At 36.3% G+C, this 23,406-nt stretch overlaps 1 protein-coding gene across 5 annotated transcripts in view; it reads right to left on the minus strand.

Annotated features, from left to right (window-relative positions):
• The window catches only part of ZNF236 (zinc finger protein 236), a 66,482-nt gene extending 44,400 nt beyond the window's left edge, over positions 1 to 22,082 (minus strand). For 2 of the 5 annotated variants that reach the window (XM_081950126.1, XM_081950123.1), the window contains exons 1-16: positions 20,616 to 20,972; positions 18,248 to 18,384; positions 17,301 to 17,465; positions 15,908 to 16,086; positions 14,288 to 14,412; positions 12,649 to 12,821; positions 10,961 to 11,107; positions 9,955 to 10,026; positions 7,957 to 8,121; positions 6,522 to 6,747; positions 4,765 to 5,037; positions 3,626 to 3,829; positions 2,904 to 3,048; positions 2,068 to 2,328; positions 1,115 to 1,365; positions 222 to 323 (exon numbers count right to left, since the gene is read on the minus strand). In XM_081950126.1, coding sequence (XP_081806252.1) covers positions 222 to 323; positions 1,115 to 1,365; positions 2,068 to 2,328; positions 2,904 to 3,048; positions 3,626 to 3,829; positions 4,765 to 5,037; positions 6,522 to 6,747; positions 7,957 to 8,121; positions 9,955 to 10,026; positions 10,961 to 11,107; positions 12,649 to 12,821; positions 14,288 to 14,412; positions 15,908 to 16,086; positions 17,301 to 17,465; positions 18,248 to 18,274 — 2,515 coding nt within the window. In that variant the 5' untranslated portion in view covers positions 18,275 to 18,384; positions 20,616 to 20,972. Of the gene's footprint in view, positions 1 to 221; positions 324 to 1,114; positions 1,366 to 2,067; positions 2,329 to 2,903; positions 3,049 to 3,625; positions 3,830 to 4,764; positions 5,038 to 6,521; positions 6,748 to 7,956; positions 8,122 to 9,954; positions 10,027 to 10,960; positions 11,108 to 12,648; positions 12,822 to 14,287; positions 14,413 to 15,907; positions 16,087 to 17,300; positions 17,466 to 18,247; positions 18,385 to 20,615; positions 20,976 to 21,977 lie in introns of those variants that run through there. The other 3 variants (XM_081950124.1, XM_081950125.1, XM_081950127.1) reach the window with 3 other exon arrangements.
• Positions 22,083 to 23,406: the final 1,324 nt, after the last annotated feature.

Consider the following 23,406-nt stretch of genomic DNA (forward strand, 5'->3'; position numbering starts at 1 on the left):
TACCACCTTTGGATGGAACAGGGAAAATAAACATTAAGGTTCACCGATTAGCAATTAAAAATAAATAAATAACTGGACTTTAGCCTCTATCAATGCAACTATGTAAATTCTTACTGCCTTCTATATATGACATTTTGGAATTGAAATAAATTGCTCATGAAGCTTGCAAGTGCAACAAAAATACTGTCTGACACCGTTAAAATGGCTGTATCTTTACCAACCTTGTGATAATCCTTGCTGATCAAATGATTGCTGTACGATAGTTTGCTGCTCAAACTGGTTTATATTTTCTTGCAGTGCATGCTGGGATGTTACAAATCTATCTGAAATTAAATATATATATTTGAAAAGGAAATGACATTAAGTAGTTCAGTAGTTGCTGCGGAAGCTGTTTAACAAAAAAAAAATCCTTGATTTAACAGATTAATGGAGAAAAGCAAAATATCTGTTAAATTTCCAAGTGATTTTACCCATGCATAAAATAGTGACATACATGGATAGATTGGAAGACAATATTTCATAGAGATATACACTGTATAGACAAACGTTATGAGTATTTTTACATCGCTCTAAATCTATCTCTACATAGGACAAATTCTGTCTGTTCGCTTCCAAAGTTCACAAATAAAATACATTAAATTGAGGGTTACTTTAACTGAAAAAAGATGTTGAGTAAACAGGAAATTATAAAAGTCTAATTATTTTCTACTTTGATATTAAGTGACTTTGCCACTTTACTATTATTTACATTTCATTTATCTCCAAAGTATCTTTGAAATGCTGTAAAAGTGCTGCTAAGAAAAGAAATTCGAAATCTGGAATTTGGACATTTAATATACACTTATCCTCTTTTCTTAGGAAAAACCTTGATCCAGGCACTACAATACTTAATTAACATCTTAGCTCAGGGGTGTCAAACTGGCAGTCCACGGGCCGGATGCATCACACACAGGCCACACCCATCCCAGCTCCATGAAGGGGAAAAATATCACAAAATGTCACATGACAGCAACGTGATGTCGTGAGTTTGACACCCATGCCTTAGCCCATTGTTATCACCAATGATACAACCCTATAGATTTTAATCCTGTAATCAGTATACTCAGTAGTTTACCTTCCTCTTGACCTAATGACTGATCAGTCAACTGAGGCCTGAGTCCAGCTTCTTCAGTGTCAACAACCTGCTGCTGTTCTAAATCTAAAATAGCTTCTTGATCTGTTGCAACAGCTTCAGTTTGCTGCAGCTCTTCACTTTCAATTTCCACTTGCATTTGAGTAGAAACATGTATATTCTGCTGATCTACAGCTGTGTCATCAATGGAAGCAGCTTGCTGATGTTGCTGAAGCTGCTGGGCGAGCTCATACCTAGAAGAAAAGGAAAAAAAACATTTTTGCAATGTCAACACATTAGAACTTGGGATGCATTATGCAAAGTTATGTCTCTAAAGGCGGCTCTTCCTTAATGTTGGAAAAGGTGGAACAAAAGGAAAACCAAAGTAAGGTGGATGGACTCAGTCAAAGCAGCAAGAGGTAAATAATTGAAAGGCCTGAAGGATTAGGTTAGGGACAGATCATGGAGAAAATCTATTTATGTGGTTGAACTGAAACAAACTTGATGTAATATAAGCAAATCATTCAATATATCTAAATTGAGACACTTCCTGAATTTCCCCAATCTGCCCACATTTGTACTTCTGCTATACTATAAACTTGAAAGTACTAATGAAGCTAAGAGAAATAACAAGGTATTAGTTAATAAGAAGTTACCAAATTAGCAGAAAGAAATATATTTAGCAATATTATACCCACAATAAATATATTTAAAAATCAAGTGATAATTAGACTTTTTGCTTTTTCTCATCCTGTTATTTTCACTTTTAAACTGATCTACTCATTAAAATAGTTGTTTGTAATTCAAACTAGGTTCCCAGTCTCTGGAAAAAAAAATGCCCTAAAAGTTCTTTCAACAACTTGAATTCACTGGCAGGCCCCATAGAATTTCAAAAGAGCACCTTATAACAACTGGAATTAATTATAGTTCAGGATTGAATTTCAAGATATACAAACCTGTGCGTTTTCATATGTTTTTTGCAGTTTAATGAGGTTTTGAATGTTTTTTGACAATATGGGCACATATAGGGTCGAAGGTCATTATGGATGCCCATGTGCCTCCGCAGGCTCCCGCCAGTGGTGAACGCTCCATTGCATATAAGACACTTGAATGCTTTTAATCCAGTGTGTGTTCGAATATGTGCTTTTAGCACTCCTGCTGATACAAAGCCTCTTCCACACTGAGAACATTTGAATGGTTTTTCACCCGTGTGTGATCTTTGAAACACATCAAAGAAAATCAAAGTCAGAGGAATAGATAAGGGAAATAAATACTAAATAAATAGCAATTAAAAGAGAAAAGGAGACAAATAAATTATGAGAAATGGCACCTGCAACAATCTCTTATTCAAATTCCTACTCTATTCCCTTTTCCTTTTATTTTCTTCTCCTCTTAACCCCAAATCGGGACTTATCACTAATTATGCTCAGCAAATTTTAAGTGCTCATCCATGGTTTATCTTTTGCCTTGACTATTTTTTTGTATTTCAATGAAGTTCAGTTAATTGAGAACTCCCCTTCTTTGCACTGACATGTTTTTGAATAGAATGAATTTCACAGGTGCAGCAGAATTTGCAACGTCATCTTTGGCAGGGATAACACATTTTCTATAGTGAGATAAGAAGTTTTCTGTTTTAAAATATTTTCCATTCTTAAACTCCTCTAGTTCAGAAATTTGCCTAGATCTCCTTGCATGCACTGCCTGTTTTAGATCTCTTCCAGAGGTCTAACAACATTCAAGTCTGGTAATTATAAAGTCCATTCCAAAACATAATTTTTTCAGTTTAATTTACCGGATATGTTGTTTAAGATGACAAGACTTCTTATAAGCTCTGTGACAGTAATAACATTTGTATGGCCGGTCTGCTTCATTCACAAAATTATTATTGAAATAATTTTGGAAAAATTGGCTATTCCTTGGGATTGGCTGAATAAGACCTGCAGAGAGAATGGCAGATTAATGCTGTTTTAAAGCAAAAAAAAAATCCTTCCAATGTTGACTATATTCTGGTTCCTAAACAGAAATCAAAATTATGTTTTTTTCATAATTACTCCTCCCCCCCTTAATGTATATAAAATTCTCAGGAGAGCAATACATTGTACTAGGGCTAGGCCAATGATCATTTTCAAAATTAAATACTTTAGCAGTAACATTATTCAATGTATCAGATTCAGAGACATAATGGAACTTTCAAACACCTGTGCTTATGAATGCAACAACTTCTTAAATCAGCCATGCCTTTTCTAGGAGCACATGGCTATCCTCTACCTCTTCCATGCAGGTCTAGGAACCAGACATATTTAAGAAATTGAAGGCTGGTTTTACATTTGTAAGCACACCCACTCCGCAGCGTTATTTTGTCTCCAAAGGTGCAGCATAGCACTAGCCTTTAATTTATGTGAATAAAATATTTACAAATTGGGCCATTAGAAATATTCCTATGTATCAATTTTAAGAACCCTTTTAAAAGATAATGCATGATTTCTTCCAGCAAAATTATGTTATACACTTTACCTAAATCTGTGATGAGGATTGGTTCTTGTAAAGGAATATCAGGTACTGGCACATTGCTCTTGCCTATTCGAATTTTTGCAGGTTTCCGCTGATGCCGCATCTTTCTCAGTTCAGTATGTTTAAAGTGGGAAGCAATGTGTGTCTTTCTGTGACCTGAAGTTCGAAACTTTTTGTCACAGTGTGGACAAGCAAAGGGTCTAATACCTACAAAAGACAAAGAGATTACGTCTTTATTCCAACTTCTAAAAATAGATAAAAAGATGATAAGGTAAATAATCAAATATGCTTAACTCATTCAAAAGCTTTGCCGTAAAAAAATTCGACTATTTATAATTAAACTTATAATATTACCAAGACAAAGCCTGCTTTCCCCAGCACGTGAACATAGATGGCCTTGTAGAATTACGACAGAGAACAAATGCTTTCCACAAAAATACAAGCTTCACTTATCCACTCCTTGCCCCAATGTGCAACATGCAGAGAAAACAAAGTACAGCTGTATATGTAAGTTAAAGATGTGCAAGATAACTGCTCAAAATCTTTCCTCTGAGCATAGAAAGTACCCCAAAAATCCTGACTGGCCCAGGCCTTCATCAAAGGCTAAAAATAGAGTTTACCCAGCACCTTAACTAAGATGCCTGCCTGTATGAGGTAAGGATAAGGCTTCGGATAAGGCTCCAAAGGTGTTTTTCCAAAAGGCAACCAGACGTTCTTCCAAAAAGTCCAGGTTTCTTTTGGAAAAACACCTTTGGGACAATCACGACGATTGAGAATCTCCATAGACACTTTAAATAAGGTGTTGCTTAAGGCTCCACAGTAGCCAAATTAGATCCAAAGTCTCCACCACTTGTCTGCACAAACACAGTAATATGATCCCAGAGAAAGTCAACAGTACACAATTTATAGTTATATTGGTCCTTTCTTTCTGGGTTGATGTATATTAAATTTAACATACGTAAGCAACAGTTATATTTTACAATGAAAACCTGACACTGTTGGTTCTGCTGTGCTATGTTTGATCTGAACACAGCTGACAAGCAAGTAGGGTTATGACATAGAACATTTTCATATTGTTTTTTTGCTAAGATTAAACATAAGCAGGGCTTCAAAACATCAGAAGTCCAGTTGCAAGACTTTACCTGTATGCAAGCGAATATGTACTTTCAAACTTCCTGAGGTAGAAAAGCACTTCATACAGTACTGACACTTAAAAGCCTTAATTCCCGTGTGCGTTTTTATATGCGCCGTGAGAGTACTCTTCACAGCAAAGGCCCGGAAACACTGTGGACATTTGAATGGCTTTTCATGAGTGTGAATGCGTATATGCCGTACGAGATCACTGGGTTTTTTAAATTCCTTAGAGCAGTATGGGCAAATATGCCATCGTATTCCATTCTCCTCACGTATGGAACCTGAAATATAATTTTAGAGTAAACAATTTGAAAAGGTTGACATGCTAATTGTGAAAGGAAAAAAAAAAAGACTGGAATTTGAAATGCACTGAAGGTTACATTTTGGCAAATGTCATCTAGCAACTGTGACATTAATTGGTAGACTGAATTGCTCACTATTAGAGAAATAATGCTTCCCTGAAACAGTCTGTTATAGCTACACTATGAATTAATAAAAGTAAAGGGTTCTGTAAGTTGACTTGAGATCTGACAGCAGTTCCTGTAAAGGTATGTCTGCATTTCTTCCTGAATTATACTTTTCCAGATCTCTCTAGACTTTCACAATGCATTCTGGAGAGACACCTTTTGACAACATTCTCCAAATGATTATGCAGATTTTAAGGGCTCTCTTTGTATCTAGTGGAGACTGCCCTTTCTCTCAGCATGCATAAGTCTGGAACAGGGGTGGATTCCGGCAGGCACTACTGCCAGTTCACTCATGGGCATGCTGCGTGGATGAGCATGCTTGATGTGCGCATGTGCAGAACTGAAAAACAAGATGGCGGCACCTCCGGTGCCACCCGGAAAACCGGTTCGGGGGCGTGGCAGGCATGGGTCGCTGCCAGTTCCAGCAACCCAGGCCACCAAACCACTACCGGTTCAGCCAAACCAGTCCAAACCGGTAGGAACCCACCACTGGTCTGGAATAGAACCTGGGGCAGAACGGAGGGCTTTCTCCTTATTTTTTTCATCTTTTCCTACCTGTTTAGAGGTCAGCTAGATAGGAATGACCCTTTACAGTACAGTACAGTACAGTATGCCTGGATCCTACAATTTGCTAGATATGCTAGCTCTAAATAGAAAATATTTACACAATGCAATGTCTATGGAGACTTTTTTTTACTTGAGAAACCTGTCAAATAGTGAACAGAAAGGATATATTCAGCTTGTAGTATTATACAGAAAGGCAACCAGCAGTGATAATGCTACGCTATATATTGCTAAATAATGGTTATACAGTGTATGTTGCCATTCATGTGTGAAATTTGGCATTTTATAGAACACTAGGAAATTTATAGAATGCCAACAAATGGGACGTCAAAGTATGAAATGTTTAATATTTCATCATTTCCTATGCTTTTCATGCAATGCCAAAAGGCAAACCGGCAAAGTATGAAATACTCCCGCTAAAATGCCATTCTAGCCTTCCTTGTTGCAACAAGTAGATCAATAACCCTAACCCAACTCTGACCCTAACCCTTTTCATGACTCTTTTTTCATACTTTGCCTAAATAGTTCTTGTCATTTTGCATAATGCCTAGGTATTATACATATATTAAAATAACACAGTCATTCCATACTGTGCCTAAAAATGCCATGCATTCTATATAGATTTCCTAGGCATTCTATACAATGCCAGCTTTTCACACATTGATGGTAACATAAATACTAATAAATATTGCTTATGTATACTGTAGGGGACAGAATTAACCTTTCACCCTTACCAGGTAAAAATGGGGATTTTTTCTTCAGAACCCTTTTCTCTTTTTTGTCTACTTTCTCTGGGTTGTCTCGCTCTTTAACTTGTTCCGTATTGTTGGAGTTGACTTGATGGCCAGAGAGATTCTGAGAATCTGCAGTTTCTTCTGGACTTGGAGGAGTCTTCGTTTCACCGCAGTCTGTGTTTGCTGAAACTGGTATTGAGGATAGCCCACTATTTTCCAAGGCTTGCTAAGACAAACATAATGAATTAAACTGAGAGCAAGATTCACGTGGAACTTTCAAATAGACAAGATTATTTTAAACTGGTTTGTTTTTCAGAGATGTCTGATTCATTTCACCCTTTCCGATTCTAGCTCAATTTGAACACTTCACAGCTTTCTGTTTGCTCTATTCCCTAGAGTAAGAAAAGCACAGTAAAAATGTAAAGCTTCGAACAAAAGTAACAACCCAATTGGCCAAAAAGGGAAAGCACAACTTCTAATACTTTCAACCCAGAAACAACTAGAAATTTGCCGAAAGGTTTCCTTCTTCAACAACGTAGAATAATGAATACCTCATTCATGTTCCGCTGCTCATTTTAAACAGCATTTTGTCACATATCATCATTTCTAAGATGATGAGCCAAGGAGGTGCAGTGGTTGGAATGCAGTACTGCAGGCTACTTCTACTGACTGCCAGCTACCTACAATTTGGCAGTTTGAATCTCACCAAGCTCAAGGTTGACTCAGCTTCCATCCTTCCGAGGTAGGTAGAATGAGAACCCAGATTGTTGGGGGTAATATGCTGACTCTGTAAACCGCTTAGAGAGGACTGTAAAGTATTGTGAAGCAGTATCTATGTCTAAGTGCTATTGCTATCACTTCTAAGATACATTTCTTCCTATGTTTTATTGTCCTATTAACACCGGAGTTTCACAGGTATTTTGAAAACCGTGAACCCACAGCGGGAAGAAGTACCAACAACTGCCAATGGCATTCTTGTAAGAAGACAGCACTCAAGTAGCAATATTTGAGTGAGGGTAATGCTCTCATGGGCATTCAGCACGTTTTCTTCCTAAACAAATCACAATCAAAACATAGTCCTGTTTTCAGCCACCAGGAGCAGTCTGAATTTCAAGCACCTCTGCCAAAGTCCCAAAGATGGTTTTCCAAAGAGCAACTCAACTTTCTTGGGTTTTTTTCCTTGACATTATTTCACTTCTCATCCAAGAAGCTTCTTCAGAACCAGAAAAAAACCCAAGGAAGTCCAGTTGCCTTTGGAACAGCACCTTCGGAACAACCATGACCTGGACGATTGAGAATCTCCATAGACATAGCATTTCCTGAATCCACACAAGAGAGAAATTAGTCTGGGGTGGTTTGATTATTCCTTTCTTCCAAGTAAGGAGACTGTAATATGCTAAAAGACAAGGTGAGGATTCCAAACAGATTATCCTACCTGCAAAATATCTCTGTTGATTCCCACAGCCATACTGAGTTGCTGACTAGATGGCTGGGAAGGATTATTTTCCACTGGCTCTGACAATTCAAGGAGTTGTTGAATGACATCAGTTACTGATTGCTGACCTTGATGTCCTGCAGTTGGAGTTATTGGATTTTCTGCCTGTGGATAAGTCATTTGTGAGCATACAAATGTGATTTGCAAACACGTTAGGTATTACAAAGAACATTTGGAATTAAACTGGTATTTTTAAATGAAATTGAACCATACTGTTTAATAATCCAACGAAAAGCAAGGACCATTATTTCAAAGTTGGACAAAAAATTAATTTTACCTTACTGAGGCACTGCTTCTGCAATGTTGAATTCAAATGTGTTTCACAACCACAAAAATTTTCAGACACTTTTTATTTTTTTAAAAGCATATAGGCCTGAATTAATTACCCCAAAAAAGGCCAATTCATTAACTGGTTTATTGCATAACAAAATCAAGAAAGGCATGTGTACTGTTTTATAAACTATATAATCTAATAATTTTAAAATGATGGAAGGAGGCTTGATAATAGCATGAGTGCTCTGATGTGAGAAAATATTCTATAAAATGTAACAATTCTAATGCCTTGTAACTTTGGGCTAACTCCATTATAAATGTTTGTGGGGATACTGTTGAAGCTGAACAATTACTAGCAATAAAAAAATGTCATCCATGTCTAAAAAGATAATAAAATCAGTGATGACCTACATGCATATCCCAAATTTTAAAAAGTTATAGAGATGAAGTTTATTGTTTTCTTGGGTTTTTCTTTTTGTAGTCCTTTAAACTCTTATTATACATTCTCCTTAATGTAATGAGGAGTGTAAGCCACTGAATCTTTTGAGCTGAGTGGTATAGAAACCTGGTAAAATCTATAAATAAATAGCAAGCAATCACAAGCATAATTCTCTGCCAATAGAACAATTAGTCCTTATTGTTCTGGTACTGTATTAAAAATACCTGTTCTAACTGTTAAGTACTATCAGCTGGAATGAAATTGTGAGCATACAAATTGACTAATAAGTGAACGAGCTTAATTCCCTTGGAACAGCAGATTCTTAATTTTTAAGATTTCCTGTACTCGGCATACTTTCTGGTTTTATAAATAACTCAGAAATTTCTGGTTCTACAGAATACTGCCATAAGTGTTCTTTTGCTGAAGTACCTCTGAGTGCATTGTTGCTGATTTGTTAATATTCCCCAACAGCTAATTATTTGCAAGCACCTTCCTATTACTTTAGAAATATATTCTAAGTGTGCTGATTAGAAGTTCCCCAATGTGTTAGTTTAACAACTACCCTGTAATTTATTCAGCTTCACATTTTAGCTGTTTTAACTGCGTAGGGCATTTTGTGAAAAAGTAAAAGCAGAAAAGCAAACAGTAAAAAAAATCTCATATATAATACATTTAATCTTCTTGTAGGCTACAAATACTACTGATTTCATGTCTAATTTTAGGTTATTTCCAGGATCATTTTATTCCTTTGCTGAGTCCAATGGTGTCTGCTGGATAATCTGTTTCTGGCCTTTCTGGAATTTTTGGTATTCATATTGGCTATTACATCTGAAGTCCACATACTTTTTGGGGCATGATTTTGGCAGTGTATGTCTTCCATTGGGTTACATATGACTTTTGTTTTAAATAGGCATCCAATAATGTCAGGAATAGCCATCTCCTCTTTGCTGCTAAATTGCAACGCAAAAATGCTCAATATATACTCCAGTTATGAGAGTTGGTAGATCACTCAGTATTCCTGAAAGTGGCACAAGATTATCCTTATTTGGTAACAGCAAATTCACAAATAATATCTTAAAGTCCTTTAAAATCTCTCAAGGATAACTGTATCTCTCTGAGACAATTATGTGGAATACATGAAATATATAAAAAGTTCTGCAATGAGTCCCTTATGAGATTTTACAACAGAAATAATACCTCATTAAGGTTAGAAGCTGAATACTTACATTTTTCCATTTATTGTCCACAGTCTGCAGTAAATTAACTGTTGTTAACGTCAATGGCTGAGCTACCGAATCCTATTTTAAGAAATATATATATATATATGTATAAATAAATCTACTTTTCAAAACAAAACATGGTAGAGTAATAAATTGCAGAATTAGTTTCATTTAGGACTATGTTAGGATAAACCTGTTAATGTCCTTATATAAAATATATAATTCTAGAGAATTTATTGACTGAAATTATTGAATATTTATTTATTAAAGGATGAAAAAAACATTAACATGCTTTTCTTTAAGATATGACTAATAAGTGCCTTTTTTTTTTTTGAAAATTCAAATGATTTTTTCATGTGTCTGTATTTCTGGTCAAAGAATGCCAAGAAAATTTACGTTTGATTTTTTCTATGTTATGATCAAAATCACTAGCGACACATGAAAATATTATCAGACTGCTAGAAAAGTGGAGTAAGGCTTTCAGTTGAGATCAAAAACATCCCTTGAAGAAAAAGTTAGAACATCTTATATATTTTGCAAATATTTCCTGGGTCATGAAGATGGTTTTAAGTAAGAGAAAATGCTCTAAACCACTCTGCTGTGTAAAAACATTTATGAGTGATACCAAGACAAGCAAATAATTTCCAGATTGTGAAAATAGTCTATTGTAGGCATGAAGGATAACTATTTTCCTAGCATGCTCATTTTTGTTACATTTAGAAGACCATTTTGAAACTGCATTAAAATTCTACAAAAGTTCACAGAAATATTTTCTGACTCCCCCTCCTCCCAGCACTTTGAAGGGTCACTTTGCATACGTCACTTCAATGATCAGTGGAAAGGGTTTTTTTTAAGTAAAGTAATAATAAAATTTCTGTACATTTATTTATTACATTTATTATATCTGTACATTTACATTGATGTAATAGTATATAGTGTATCATATCATCTAAGCAAAATTAAAGCACACAATATAATGCAAGTGGGCAAAGATACTAGAATATAAAGTTACCGTTGTAATATGAGCTGTTTCTGTAGTAGAGTTTGTTGTGTTTTGTGTGGAGCTCACATGCATCTTGCTGATATGAGTATTTAAGCTGCCTAAACTTTTGAAAATACAACTACATTCTGTACAATTATACATAGGGCCATTCTTTACCTTTAGAAAGAAAAGAAAGAAGATATATTAGTACATATAAACTTACGTACAAAAAGTATTACATGTGTACTTAATATACACTATTTTATTGTAATTGGTTTTATTCTGAAGATAATTTAAATAAAATCAATCCTATGTAATAGAACATCTCTTTCATTCTTGAGTTGCCAGGATTGTCAAACAGGCTATGATCACAGACAGGGGGCTTTGAAAAAGCATGCTGCATGGAAAAAGTGGCTAAGTTCAGTATTGCAGTATCTACTTCACATTTATCTGAGAAGGTCTATGACAATTCGCCACGGCTAACCTCCCATGGCCAACTGGCCACGGCCATCTTGCCACAGCACAACTCACTGCTGGACAAGAGTTATACTAATATCAAATAAATGGTGGAATAGAATCATTAAAGAAAGGATGGAAAAGGGGTGACAGAATGAAATGTGAATGGCAAAAATTAAAATAATTTTTATTTATTTTAAATAATTAAATAGAATTGTGAAATTGTCCCACAACGAGTTGTCTCCTGGTGAGTTAGCCATGGCGAGTTGTCCTGCGCCAAGTTGCCCGTGGTAAGAGGGCTGCGATAAGTTGGCCATGGCAAGTTGGCCACAGTGAGTTGGCTGTGGCAAGTTGTCCCATTCCCATTTGAGATATGGCAGTCATCATCCAGCAACAAAAAAGACTTATCATGAGAATGGAAACATTCAAGGTCCAAAAATTTCCCAGGCACTTTATTGCTCTTGTGGATACATGTTATATACTACCATAAATGGAAAAGGATGCGGTAGGCTTGCCATCAAGCAAACTCTTCATTTACCTGACCATATGAAGGAGCCCCCAAGGAAGATACATTGCAAGAAATATACAGGGAAATTCCAGGAGTAAAAATAATGTACAGGTAACCCTCATTTGGCGACTACGATTGGGGTCCACAGCAGTGGTGGGTTACGACCGGTACGCCCTGGTACAGGCGTACCGGTGCCTGCCGGGAGCACCAGGTACAATTCCGGTACTATCGTAACTGCAAATGGTCACAGAACAAGGCAATCGCTAAACAAAGACTATTTATACAGTGCCACCTTGACTTGATAGACTCTCATTAAGTAGAATTTGGATATAACGCTTGTGTTCAGATTTCATTTTCAAAATAATGTCCAAGTACATATTGCATAGTGCAAATTATACAAATTGACATAAAACCTATAAAACATCAATTATGTAATGATATAAAGATTGTACAAACAAGAGCATTTGGATTTTGGATTTAATGGACAGCAATCGACCCCAAACAAGGAAAGTTTTATTGTAACGAAGAACATGTCTTCCTATTTTCACCTTAATTTAACTATGGCCTATTTATTTGTTTTCCCCAGGAGCATCCTTTTATGCACGGAAAATAAGAGAACGCAGTGTAAATTCAAATTAGTAGCAAACCATATTGCAGTTGCTTGAAAAATCCTGGAAACCCAGAATGTTAAGAAAAAAATTAAAACAAAAAAGTAATACATTTCCACATCACTGAAATCGATGGTGTGATTTACCTCTGAGTGTACTCTTTGAACGTGTGATTGAAGGTTGCCTTTCTGAGAAAAGGCTGCAGGGCAAAAGGCACAAGGATGCGGTTTTTCACCAGTGTGTTTGATCATATGGGTTTGCAATGCACCTTTCTGATTAAAAGCCTTTCCACATTCACTACACTTAAATGGCCTTTCACCTAAACAATGCACACATCAAACAAAGAATTACTTTCTCATCAATAAAGGCAGCATTAGAGAAATGGAAAAATGAAATCTCTAAAAAGCCTGCGTAGTTAAAAGAATATACAATGATTTAAGCTACAGACTCAACAGGTTATTTTTATCCTATGCCATTATAGTGACTATTGATAGATGCAAAATTATCCAGATTTATGTCAACAATCTGCCTGACATTTTTTTTTCTTTAATGGGAACATATGGGTTAGAGACACGGATCAGGCACCCATTCATCCTTCTGGTGCGTGGAGTTTTATTCCCCAAAATCCTTTGAATGCAATCCCTATGCAAACAGATAGATATGATTTGCACAGAGCTGTTTAGGAAGGACATACATGGAAAAACTCAGCAATCTGAGAAGCTAATTAAATTATTTTCTGATATTTTTTTCCAAGGATTTTTTTGCAATGAAACATTTTTCATTTTTTTCTTACCCTTTCATTAATATTCATCTAAAAAGTCTTACTGAACTGTTACCAAATTTCAATAAAATATTAGGAGGAAAGGGGAAAAAATCGATTGCCAAAGATTTGTAGGAGTGAAATGTTTTAGAATATCTTTAATGATAAATTTGAAAAGTAAATTCGCCACAAACCCTAACAATGATTGCACAATTTATGTTCTACCCTGTTTTCCCCAAAATAAGACCTCCCCAGATAATAAACTCAATCGGGTTTTTGAGCACATGTGCTAAAATAATCCCTCCCCCCAAAATAAGTCATCCCCGAAAATATTGCAACACAGCAGCAGCCATGAGGTGACCATGCTCACCGCCTCCTGCACCTCAAAAATAATAAGACCTCCCTGAAAATAAGGCCAAGTGCTTATTTCGGGGTCAAAAGAAAATAAGTCCCTGTCTTATTTTTTGGGAAACACGGTAGTTGTCATAGTGTACAATATATTTACAATTTTGAAAATTGAAATGCTGATTTCCTCCAGATTTCTTGTCTGAAGCAGGCAAAACCAAATATTGCTGTAGACAAAATTCCAATTGCCCCATTCTCTCAATAATGAAAATTAACATCTGCAGTGGAAATCTCGTTTATATTCATGTGAGCTCTCCATATAGGATAATCTTGACCACAGAAGATTTTCACAAACAGATGAGGCTCATTACATCAAGATTTACCTTCAGTGAAGGGGGAAATGAATATTGGCATGCATTGTCAATGTACCACACTCATATAATCCTCATCTGTTCTAAGGATTACTCAGTGGTAAGATGTGGATATTTATGTTTTTTAAATAAAATTTGTGCCAGATCATTTTTAAGCTTTCTTTTTTATGAAGAATTAGCAAGGCATTACATGAATTTTAAAAAATCAAATTACCTACACATACACAGAAAGAAAAACAAAAACAAAAATGGATTTCATAGGGCGACCAATAAATTCAAATATATGCTTGATGCATTTGCTCATCTTACCTGTGTGTATTCGAACATGTCGTGTTAACTGGCTTGGTTTCTGGAAAGTCTTTCCACAATGTGGACATGAATATGTAAACCCACTTCGGTCAATATTTCTATTATATGACCTGGTATTTGATACCCTATGAACATAAAAACAATGAAACATCAAACATTATTTTAACCATACAATCATCAACAGATCTTAAGGTAAACTAGTTTTCTTATTGTTTCCACTATTAAGATAGACAGAATTACAATAAAGTAGTTTGTTCAGATATGCAGTAAAATAGGTATCTTGTTATTAACATATAATCACGATTATGCACCAATTTTTTTTCTAATAAGCATTATATATGACACCGATAACAAAGAGAAACAAATGCCACACTATTAATGCCAAAATAGTGATCATCTTAATTCTTATCATATTTTTTTCTATCAATGTCCAGACAGCTTGGACTATTTAGGACTGCAATTACATTTCTATTTGATCAAAAATATATTCTAATTAAATTAAAAGAAAGCATAGATAACAAACGCCATATTAAAATAGGAATTCTTATATGGAGCACCTTTTACTAAGGTTATGCATCTGACGCGTGTGCATTAGCAAATAAAAATCCCAAATGCATAATTAACCAATCAATTAGTTGATTAATCAAAGTTTACATGACTAATACATTAAAATGTCTCCAAACCAAGCTGCCATCCTTGTTGAAATACATGCATTGAGAGACACTGCCAGTCCTTCACAGAAAGAAGAAATGCTGTCTACAGCAGGGGTGTCAAACTCATGTCGTCACGGCAGCATCACATGACGTATCAAGACTTTTTTCCCCTTTGCTAAACCGGACATAGGCATGGCCAGCACGTGACACATCCAGCCTACAGGCGGGGAGTTTGACACCCCTGGTCTACAGTATCTGAGATAAAGAGTAGGGAATTTGCTACATCAGAGTAGTTCTCAGCCAATTTCTCACACACAAAAAAGGGAGGAAATATAGGTAGTGGAGACCACACATAATAAACCACTGAGCATCTGGGCTCCACATGGACACTGCTGGATTGCATGTCCCAGTGAATGCATGAATCAAGCCTAAGAGTATAAGTAAGGTATCTAAATTGCAATTGACCTTTACAGGAAACTTTCGCAGTTACATAAATTCATTTTTTAAACTGAAAAATGTATTCCTGTCAGCTCCTCACTCCAATAGTAAATGCTAGGAGGTTATTTCACTTCCAAATTCTTTATCATTTGTTAAGGAAAGGTTTTTACTGATTGAGGAAAACCTTTCCATAACAAAGGACACATTGCTGCATTCTTTACATAAAATGAATTGCTGCATTCTTTACATATCCTCCATTTTCTGTTTTGATTATCGGGAGGACAAAATATGTACTCAGAAATCTGGGGATAAGAAGCTCTCAATTCCATTCCCTGCCATTATAAGATATAATCTGTTTCCCCTGCCCCAGGATATTAAAAATCACAAGATATGAAATCTTTTTTTTCTAGAACTATTAAAAATCATGCAGTCCTGCATCTGAGAATGACACAGTATGGTAAGTCAACCAGAGCACTTTATTATCATTTAACCTACTTGTGAACATATGTAAAGAATCGATGATTTTCACCTTATTTTGTAGTGAGTTTTCATATGTTCCTTTAGTTGGGAAGCAGTTTCAACCTCTTTCTTACAGGTTTTACAGATGTGGGTTTTGCTTCCAGACAGCTCTTGGCGATGTTCTTCCATATGAAGGGCCAACTGGCTCTGCAAAGTGAACTCGTCTCCGCATTCTGAACAGATAAGATTCTGTAAAGATAAAGTCAGCTTGATTACTTCCCGGAAATGTGTAAGTATATTTTATGACATTTAGAAAGGTCAACAATTAAAAAAAAAATAGAAAACCCAGCAGACTTATAGTTCTCATTTTACAACTAGTCACTTAATGACCATTCAAACTTATCACAGACTCTGAAAAAGGTATTTACAACCTCTCCTCAAAGTTATGAGTGCTGCACCACTCCCGCAGTCACGTGATTGCCTTTTGGAATACTTTGTTGCCATTTTGTGGCAAAAGAAAAAAAAAACCATTTTGGGCAAAAAACAGGTTTGCACTTATAATCATATGGCTTGCTTAACAACCACAATTATTTCCTTAACTATAATAACAATGGCCATAAAATTGAGTTTAATCACATACCTCAAGTTATGACTACAACAACTTATGACCAAAATTTCAGTGCCAATTGTGCTTGTAGGACTATGTGTAAATGGATTTATTAAATATTTTCTTACCCCTTCATCAATTTCAAACTAAAGGCTGAGCAAATGCAGGAGTTCATTATCAGATGGTTAGAAAGCTGTGATGGTAAACCTATGGCATGCATGCCACAGGTGGCACGCAAAGCCATTTGTCAGGGCACGCAAGGCTTGCCCTGTCAGCTGACTTCAGCCTTCTTCTGAGGCCATTTTTTGCCCTCCGGAGGCTTCAGGAGGTTCCCTGAAGCCCCCGGAGCACGAAAAACCGGCCCTACGGGCAAACTGGAAGTTCAGGAACGGACTTCTGGTTTGCTTATAGGGCCGATTTTAGCCCTCCGGAGCATTCAGGAACCCTTAGGAGGCTTCCCTAAAGGCTCTGGAGGTCAAAAAACCACACTACGAGCAAACCGGAAGTCCATTCCCGAATGTGCTTTTCAAACTAACTTAAAATGTTCAGGTAAGTATGAAATTGGTATCTAAATGAAAAATCAAACATTGATTTCGCACTTGAATTTCATGACATTTTGCAGTTTATATATATATATAAATATGCTTTTAGCTATGTAGCTTAGGAAATAAAAATTTCAATATGAAATAAGATCGTCAATATGATCTTGCCATTATTTGTTCTTATTAAAGATGGAAAATATATTCTCTTTTTTTCTTATATAATAAGAACCAATTTAAGGACGATGTCAAAATAGACATGTTAACTTCAAATGTACAATCATATTGTACAAATATTTTAAAATAAATATAATTACCTCTTCCTTTTCATGAAGCATAATATGAGCTTTAAGACTGGCCACTCTTGAGAATTTTTTGTTGCAAACAGGACACATAGGATCTTCCCCATTGTGAGTACATTTGTGCAATGTAAGATTGAACTCAACATTAAATGACATTGGACACTGGTCACACTGATGAGGCTGTTTATAAAAAAAATGAAAAGTAAATTGAATAGGCCTATAAAAGAGGGAATACAAAGTAATTATTCCAAACTCTCTAGGAGATTATGTCATCCTTTACAGTACAGTGTGTATATAACTTTATATACAAGCATGTTTTATAAACCATCCGTATGTAGATACCCTGAAGTCTACATGAAATAATTCCTATTATCAAACTATTTTTATAATGCTACTAAACTTTAAATATTTCTTTTAAAAATATTTTCTTTCTATAAATCTCGGATTTCTAATTTCCAGTATAAATTTTACTATTAATATATAATTAATATATTGTTTTATAATATTTATAAATTGCCTATAGTAAGGCTAGCAAACTCCTGGCCAGATGCATCACACGCTAGCCACACCCATGCTCAGTTTAGCAAAGGTGAAAAAAGTCCCGATACGTCACATGACACTGCCTGAGTTTGACACCCTTGGTCTACAGGTAGGGGGAAAAAATCTAAACAAGGTTTAGGCATTTGTGGCATTGTTTTTTAGCTCAGAAAAACACTCAAAGGATAGTACAATAGCTAAGAGCTTGTCATTGCTAAAATTGGAATAAAATATTCTTATAAAATGAGGTGGGTTTTTTTCTTAAATACATATAAGGGAAAGGAAAAAGAAAATTCCATAAACCAAATCTTTTGCAAAATTAAGAATCTTGAAATTTGATTCATGAAAAAAATGAACAAAATATGCACACTTTTTTCTACATCAATTTTCTTATTATTTTCCCCCAAATTAAATGAGATACATACCTTGTCATTTTGCTCATGATCCCTCATGTGGCGCCAAAACAGTGTGTCTTTTGAAAAAGACCAAAAGATTCACACTTACAGAAGTCTGAAATTTGCCAGAGATAATTATTATTCTGCATTCAGTGCTAGAACACCATCTACAAAGACAAAGAATTTTAATGGAATTATACTTTTCATTAACTAATTGTGCCTAGCAAAAATTACTCATGTCCATTTAGATGGTTCTATTCCTATATTTTTAAGAAGATATATATGGCTGAAATGGTCTAAACTGATTCATCTTTATTTTTTATTTTTTTGTTAGATTTCTATCCTGCCTTCACTCTGTATTTTACCATAAGAACCCTGAGATCTGAGAAGTAGAGGCTATCTCAAAGTCAATCAGTAAGCTTTTCAGCATGAGTGTAGACTTGAACTTCAGTCTCCCAACACTGTTAAAAAGATCAAGAAATTTTACTGTATTCTATTTTAAATGCTAAGTTTAAAAAATCAGAGAAACTAATAATAAAATAATTACAATAACTTCTTATAGTCAGTTCAATAAGTGTTGCAATGAAAAGATCTAAAATTTTAAAGGCCAAGAACAAAAATTAAGAACATCTCCCAATTTTTATTTATTTTTTTAGATGAAAATTAACAATTCAGATGACACTGAAATGTTTTACCATACTGAATGAAATATGCTTCAAAAGACCATTTTTATTTACTCATTGAGTATGAGATTGGACGTTGCCTGAATATATCATTAGAATTATAATTTATGGATTTGAGATATAATACATAATATAGTATTAAAGAGCTTATCTTTCTCTCTCACACCATCCACACTTCTTTCTCTGTGGGTATATATACAAATATAAACCACATCAAATTGTATAATTTGATCATATAATAAATTTATGTCTTTCCACTATTTTCATATTGCCAAATTTTATAATGTAACCACTGCACTAAAAAGAAGCTAAAATTTTAAAACAATCTAAATGTTTGTCATTCTGATCTGTTATTTAAATGAAATCCAATGCTACATCAGGCAAAGGCTTATTAAAATTATATTACATATGGTATCAAGATTCAGTCAACAGATAACATGACATAGTTCTACTATCAATATTAATTATTCAAATGATGAAAAATATTCACACAAAATTAATAATCCCAAATTTTGAATTCCAAATCCAACACTTGTGTAATGGGCATAGATATAGGCTCCTTCATTTCTACATTGATACTTAGTGGGTTCATTTGCAAAGTAAACAATAATGTGTTTAGCCACAATTTCTGGACTAAATCATAATACAGGTAGTCCTTGACTTATGACTACAATTGAGCCCAAAATTTTTGTTACTAAGCAAAACATTTGAGAGAATTTTGCTCCATTTTACGACCTATCTTATCACAGTTGTTAAGTGAAACACTGAAGTTATTAAATTAGTAACATGTTAAGTGAATTTGATTTTCCCATTGACTTTCCTTTTAGAAGGTTGCAAAACATGATCAAAGGAATCTGAGACACTGCAGCTATCATAAATATAAACAAGTTGCCAAGCATCTGAACTTTGATCAGGTGACGATGGGGATGCTAAACGTTTGTAAGTGTGAAAAACAGTCATAACTCACTTTTTTTCAGTGCTGTTGTAACTTTGAACAGTCACTAAATGAACTGTTGTTAAGTCAAGGACTACCTATAAACTAATTTAATACATTAAGTTTCCAAAATACAATTGCGAGATTACAAATTTTCAAGGCAGAGATTTTTAGTCTTTTCAAACTGAACCTAAGTACTAATACAGAACAATAATTTGCCTACTTGTCACAGTATTGACAATGAGATGTTGTAAGGAAGTTTTTTGAAACAATCTTTTACAACACTTGATTTTAATCAGAGCTGATTAAGTACAAAAATAAACCTTTTTCCCTGTTAAACCTATAGCAACATGATTCACTCATTCTGAATTATGTCCACTGGGTATACATTTTTTATCAATTCTGATAAAAGAGTAAACTCTGAAAACTAGATTTAAGGAAATAATTTCATGATAAATTGGGAAATACATACAGAAATCAGGGTAAGAACTATTCTAGCATCTTAATATTGTCAGTTAGGGCTCTTCCTGTAATTTGAACTAGAATCAGCATCAGCTCCAATGTGGGTCTGTTAGACGTGTCATATACCTGATGTCTGAATGTGATCCTCTATATAATGAGCATCCAGCAGAAAATATATCCCACTATTATAATGCATCCAGCAAGTGGCTATCCAGAATTTACTCAATATGCACTTATTTCAGATGATCAACACCAGTCTGTATTATGAAAATTGTTACATCTAGAGAAAGGCCACTTATTACACACAGTTTGCAGATACCTTCAATTGAAAATGGAGGCAGATGGAAGGCAGACCAATATACGAACAAGTAGAAAACAGAGTAAGAGATATCACTATGTGTCTCAGTGAGGCTCCAGGCTCCTATATATCTACAGACCCGTTCTTTGAGAGATCAACTGCAACATGGAAAAGCAATGGGGCAGCACAATGGAGTAAAAGATGAAAGCTATTGCAGAGAGGATAAAATCCATACCCAAGTTCTGACCAGATTACAACTATCCAATTTTACATTGCTCACCTTAGTTCTGTTTGTAAAGAGTTCAAGGAACAGATGTTAGGGCTGAGTTTAGGGCAGAGAGAAATACAGTTCCCCCAGCAACTGATTTCAAACTATTTAAAAAAAATTGGAGGGGGGGCAGTGGGAGGACACAGACTGGTGATGCTGAGGAAATAAAGAAGTCTTCCATACTTATTCGGAGGGGGGTGTAATGGGGGAGAACAAAGTGGGAGAATCTAGCAAAACAAATTGGTTTTTTAATGCATTTTTTTATTTTATTTTTATATAAACAATCTATTTTCCATTAACCAGGGGGTCGTCTGGGTACAAATATTTTGTGCCAACGTTAAAATATTCATTATTTAATCTCAGCTTGGCTTAATTTCCAATGCCCTATCTAATATTATAACAATCCCATTGTAATTTATTTAACTCTATTACTTATATTGACTATGAATCCGTTTTCAAAACAAATTGTTAAACAGTTTCAGAGAATCTTGAAGTTTACAAGCAAGGAGGAGGTTGTGGATTCTAACTTCTGATGGTCAGATCAAATGTGGGCCATGCTCCATAATCACCACGGATCAGGTGTCAGCTGGAAAGAAGCCGGGTTTAGCAACTAGCAGAAGTGTCCTGCCTGAGATAAATTTTAGGGGGTGGGAGTTTGCTCCCCCTCCTCCCCCCTTTCTCTTTCTGCTCCACAAACGGGCCAAAACCAGGCCCAACCAGGAAGCTTCTTGGCAAAGGGGGAGTAAGGAAGGTTGTTCCTTGTTCACTTTCTCCGCAGCCGAAGTAGGCTGTTTATTTCTTTGCCTCCACACAGCAAAACAACTCTTCCCTCTATCCGGCCGCCGATCTAACTCAGCTCTGCAAAGGTCTCTCTCTCTCTCTCTCTCCCCCCTAACTGCACTGCCCCCGTTACTGGCCGCAGTCAACCAGGAGAAAGAAACGGGCAGCCTTCCCTCTCTCCCTCCCTCCTTCCCTCCTCTTCCCCCGCTCGAGTAAGGAAAGGCAGAAACCGCCACCCTCGCCCGTCACGTCGAGGAAGAAGCGGACGGGAACGACACCCCCACCACCACCCCTTGCCAGTTCCGAAAAGAGGAGTCAAATACATTTCTACCTACCGCCGGAAGCGCAGCTGGCGGCGGAGGGAGGAAGAGGGACGGACGGTACCTACCGCCGGAAGCGTAGCTGGGAGGGTAGAAGAGGGAACGGACCCAGAGAAGAGGAAGGGGAGGGAGAGGTGGAGCAGGAGGCGGGGATGTTTCTCAGGGCGGAGGGCCCACGTGACCCGGCACGAGGCGAGCGCGACTCGCGAGCCGAGGAGGAAGAGGCAGGGTAATGAGTTGAGGAGGAGGGGCGGGGGGAGGGGCGGTCAAAGCGCAAACTGACGAATCGGAAGGAAGGAGTCGCCTTGTGCCTGCTGTTCTCCTGAGAGAGAATGGCTGTTGCAGCCCCTCTCCCTCGGCCGTGGGGAATTTTGGGAGTTGTAGTTCCAAGTTCACCTGACAGGCTGGTTCCGCCCATCCTGACAGTCGAAGTTTTTGACTGACTAGGGGTGGTCGCTGTGTCTCTCACCAAGTGGCCCAACTGACGAATCTTCCATCATTCTTATTTTCAATTTGCACACGAAGACTAAAAAGATTCTGCCTTATAAGGATACTGCTACAACTCTATGCAGGGCAGTGAATAAGCTGCTTCAACAGATTCAGTAGAAAGTGTGGGATGTAAAGATTTAGCCGTTAGTTGTGTTGTGACTTACTAAGATGCATGAAGAGGATCCCCCACACACACACAGACACATCCTTATCTCTTTGGGATAAAATTCTTTCATAGTTTCTTTCAGTTGTGGATGTAATCATAGGTCTGCAAGGCACCTTGGAGGTCTTCTAGTCTCCCCAGGGTAGGAGTCCTCATATCATCCAGGACAAATGATTGTTCAGTCTTTTCTTGAAAACCTCCAGTGAAGGGCACCCAACTCCGCTTATTTCTTTCCGTTAGTACAGCAATGTGTCAATACACTGCAAGTACTTCCAAGTTGGTAGGATCAATCAACAGAAAGTTGACTTTCAAGGAGGTTTTAGAGTGCGCATTCAAGTTTTCAGAATAGAGTGAGGATGGGTGCAGAGTGCCAACTAAAATGTGCCAATTTTGACCTTTATAGTACAGGTAATCCTCGATTTACAACAGTTTGTTTAGTGACAGTTCAAAGGTACAACGACACTGAAAGAAGTGACTTATTAGGGGCGTGTATAAGTGCCCCCTCGTGCCTTCCATCCCGGTCCTACTGTCCCCATTTATTCGTACCCATTTCATTCATACTCATGTTTTTTCTTATACCTATTATCGTGTAAATGATTGACAAATCAAATAAATAACAAATAAATACATAAATAAAACGAGCAGTTTTCACAATTACGATTGTAGTAGCATCCCCATGATCTTGTGTTCAAAATTCAGACACTTGGCAATTGTCTCAGGTTTATGAGCAAATTCAGTGGGGAAGCCAGATTCACTTAACAACAGCTTGACTAATTTAACAACTGCAGTGAT

This window comes from Natrix helvetica (assembly GCF_964273705.1).
Source record: "Natrix helvetica genome assembly, chromosome: 4".
Taxonomy (NCBI): domain Eukaryota; kingdom Metazoa; phylum Chordata; class Lepidosauria; order Squamata; family Natricidae; genus Natrix; species Natrix helvetica.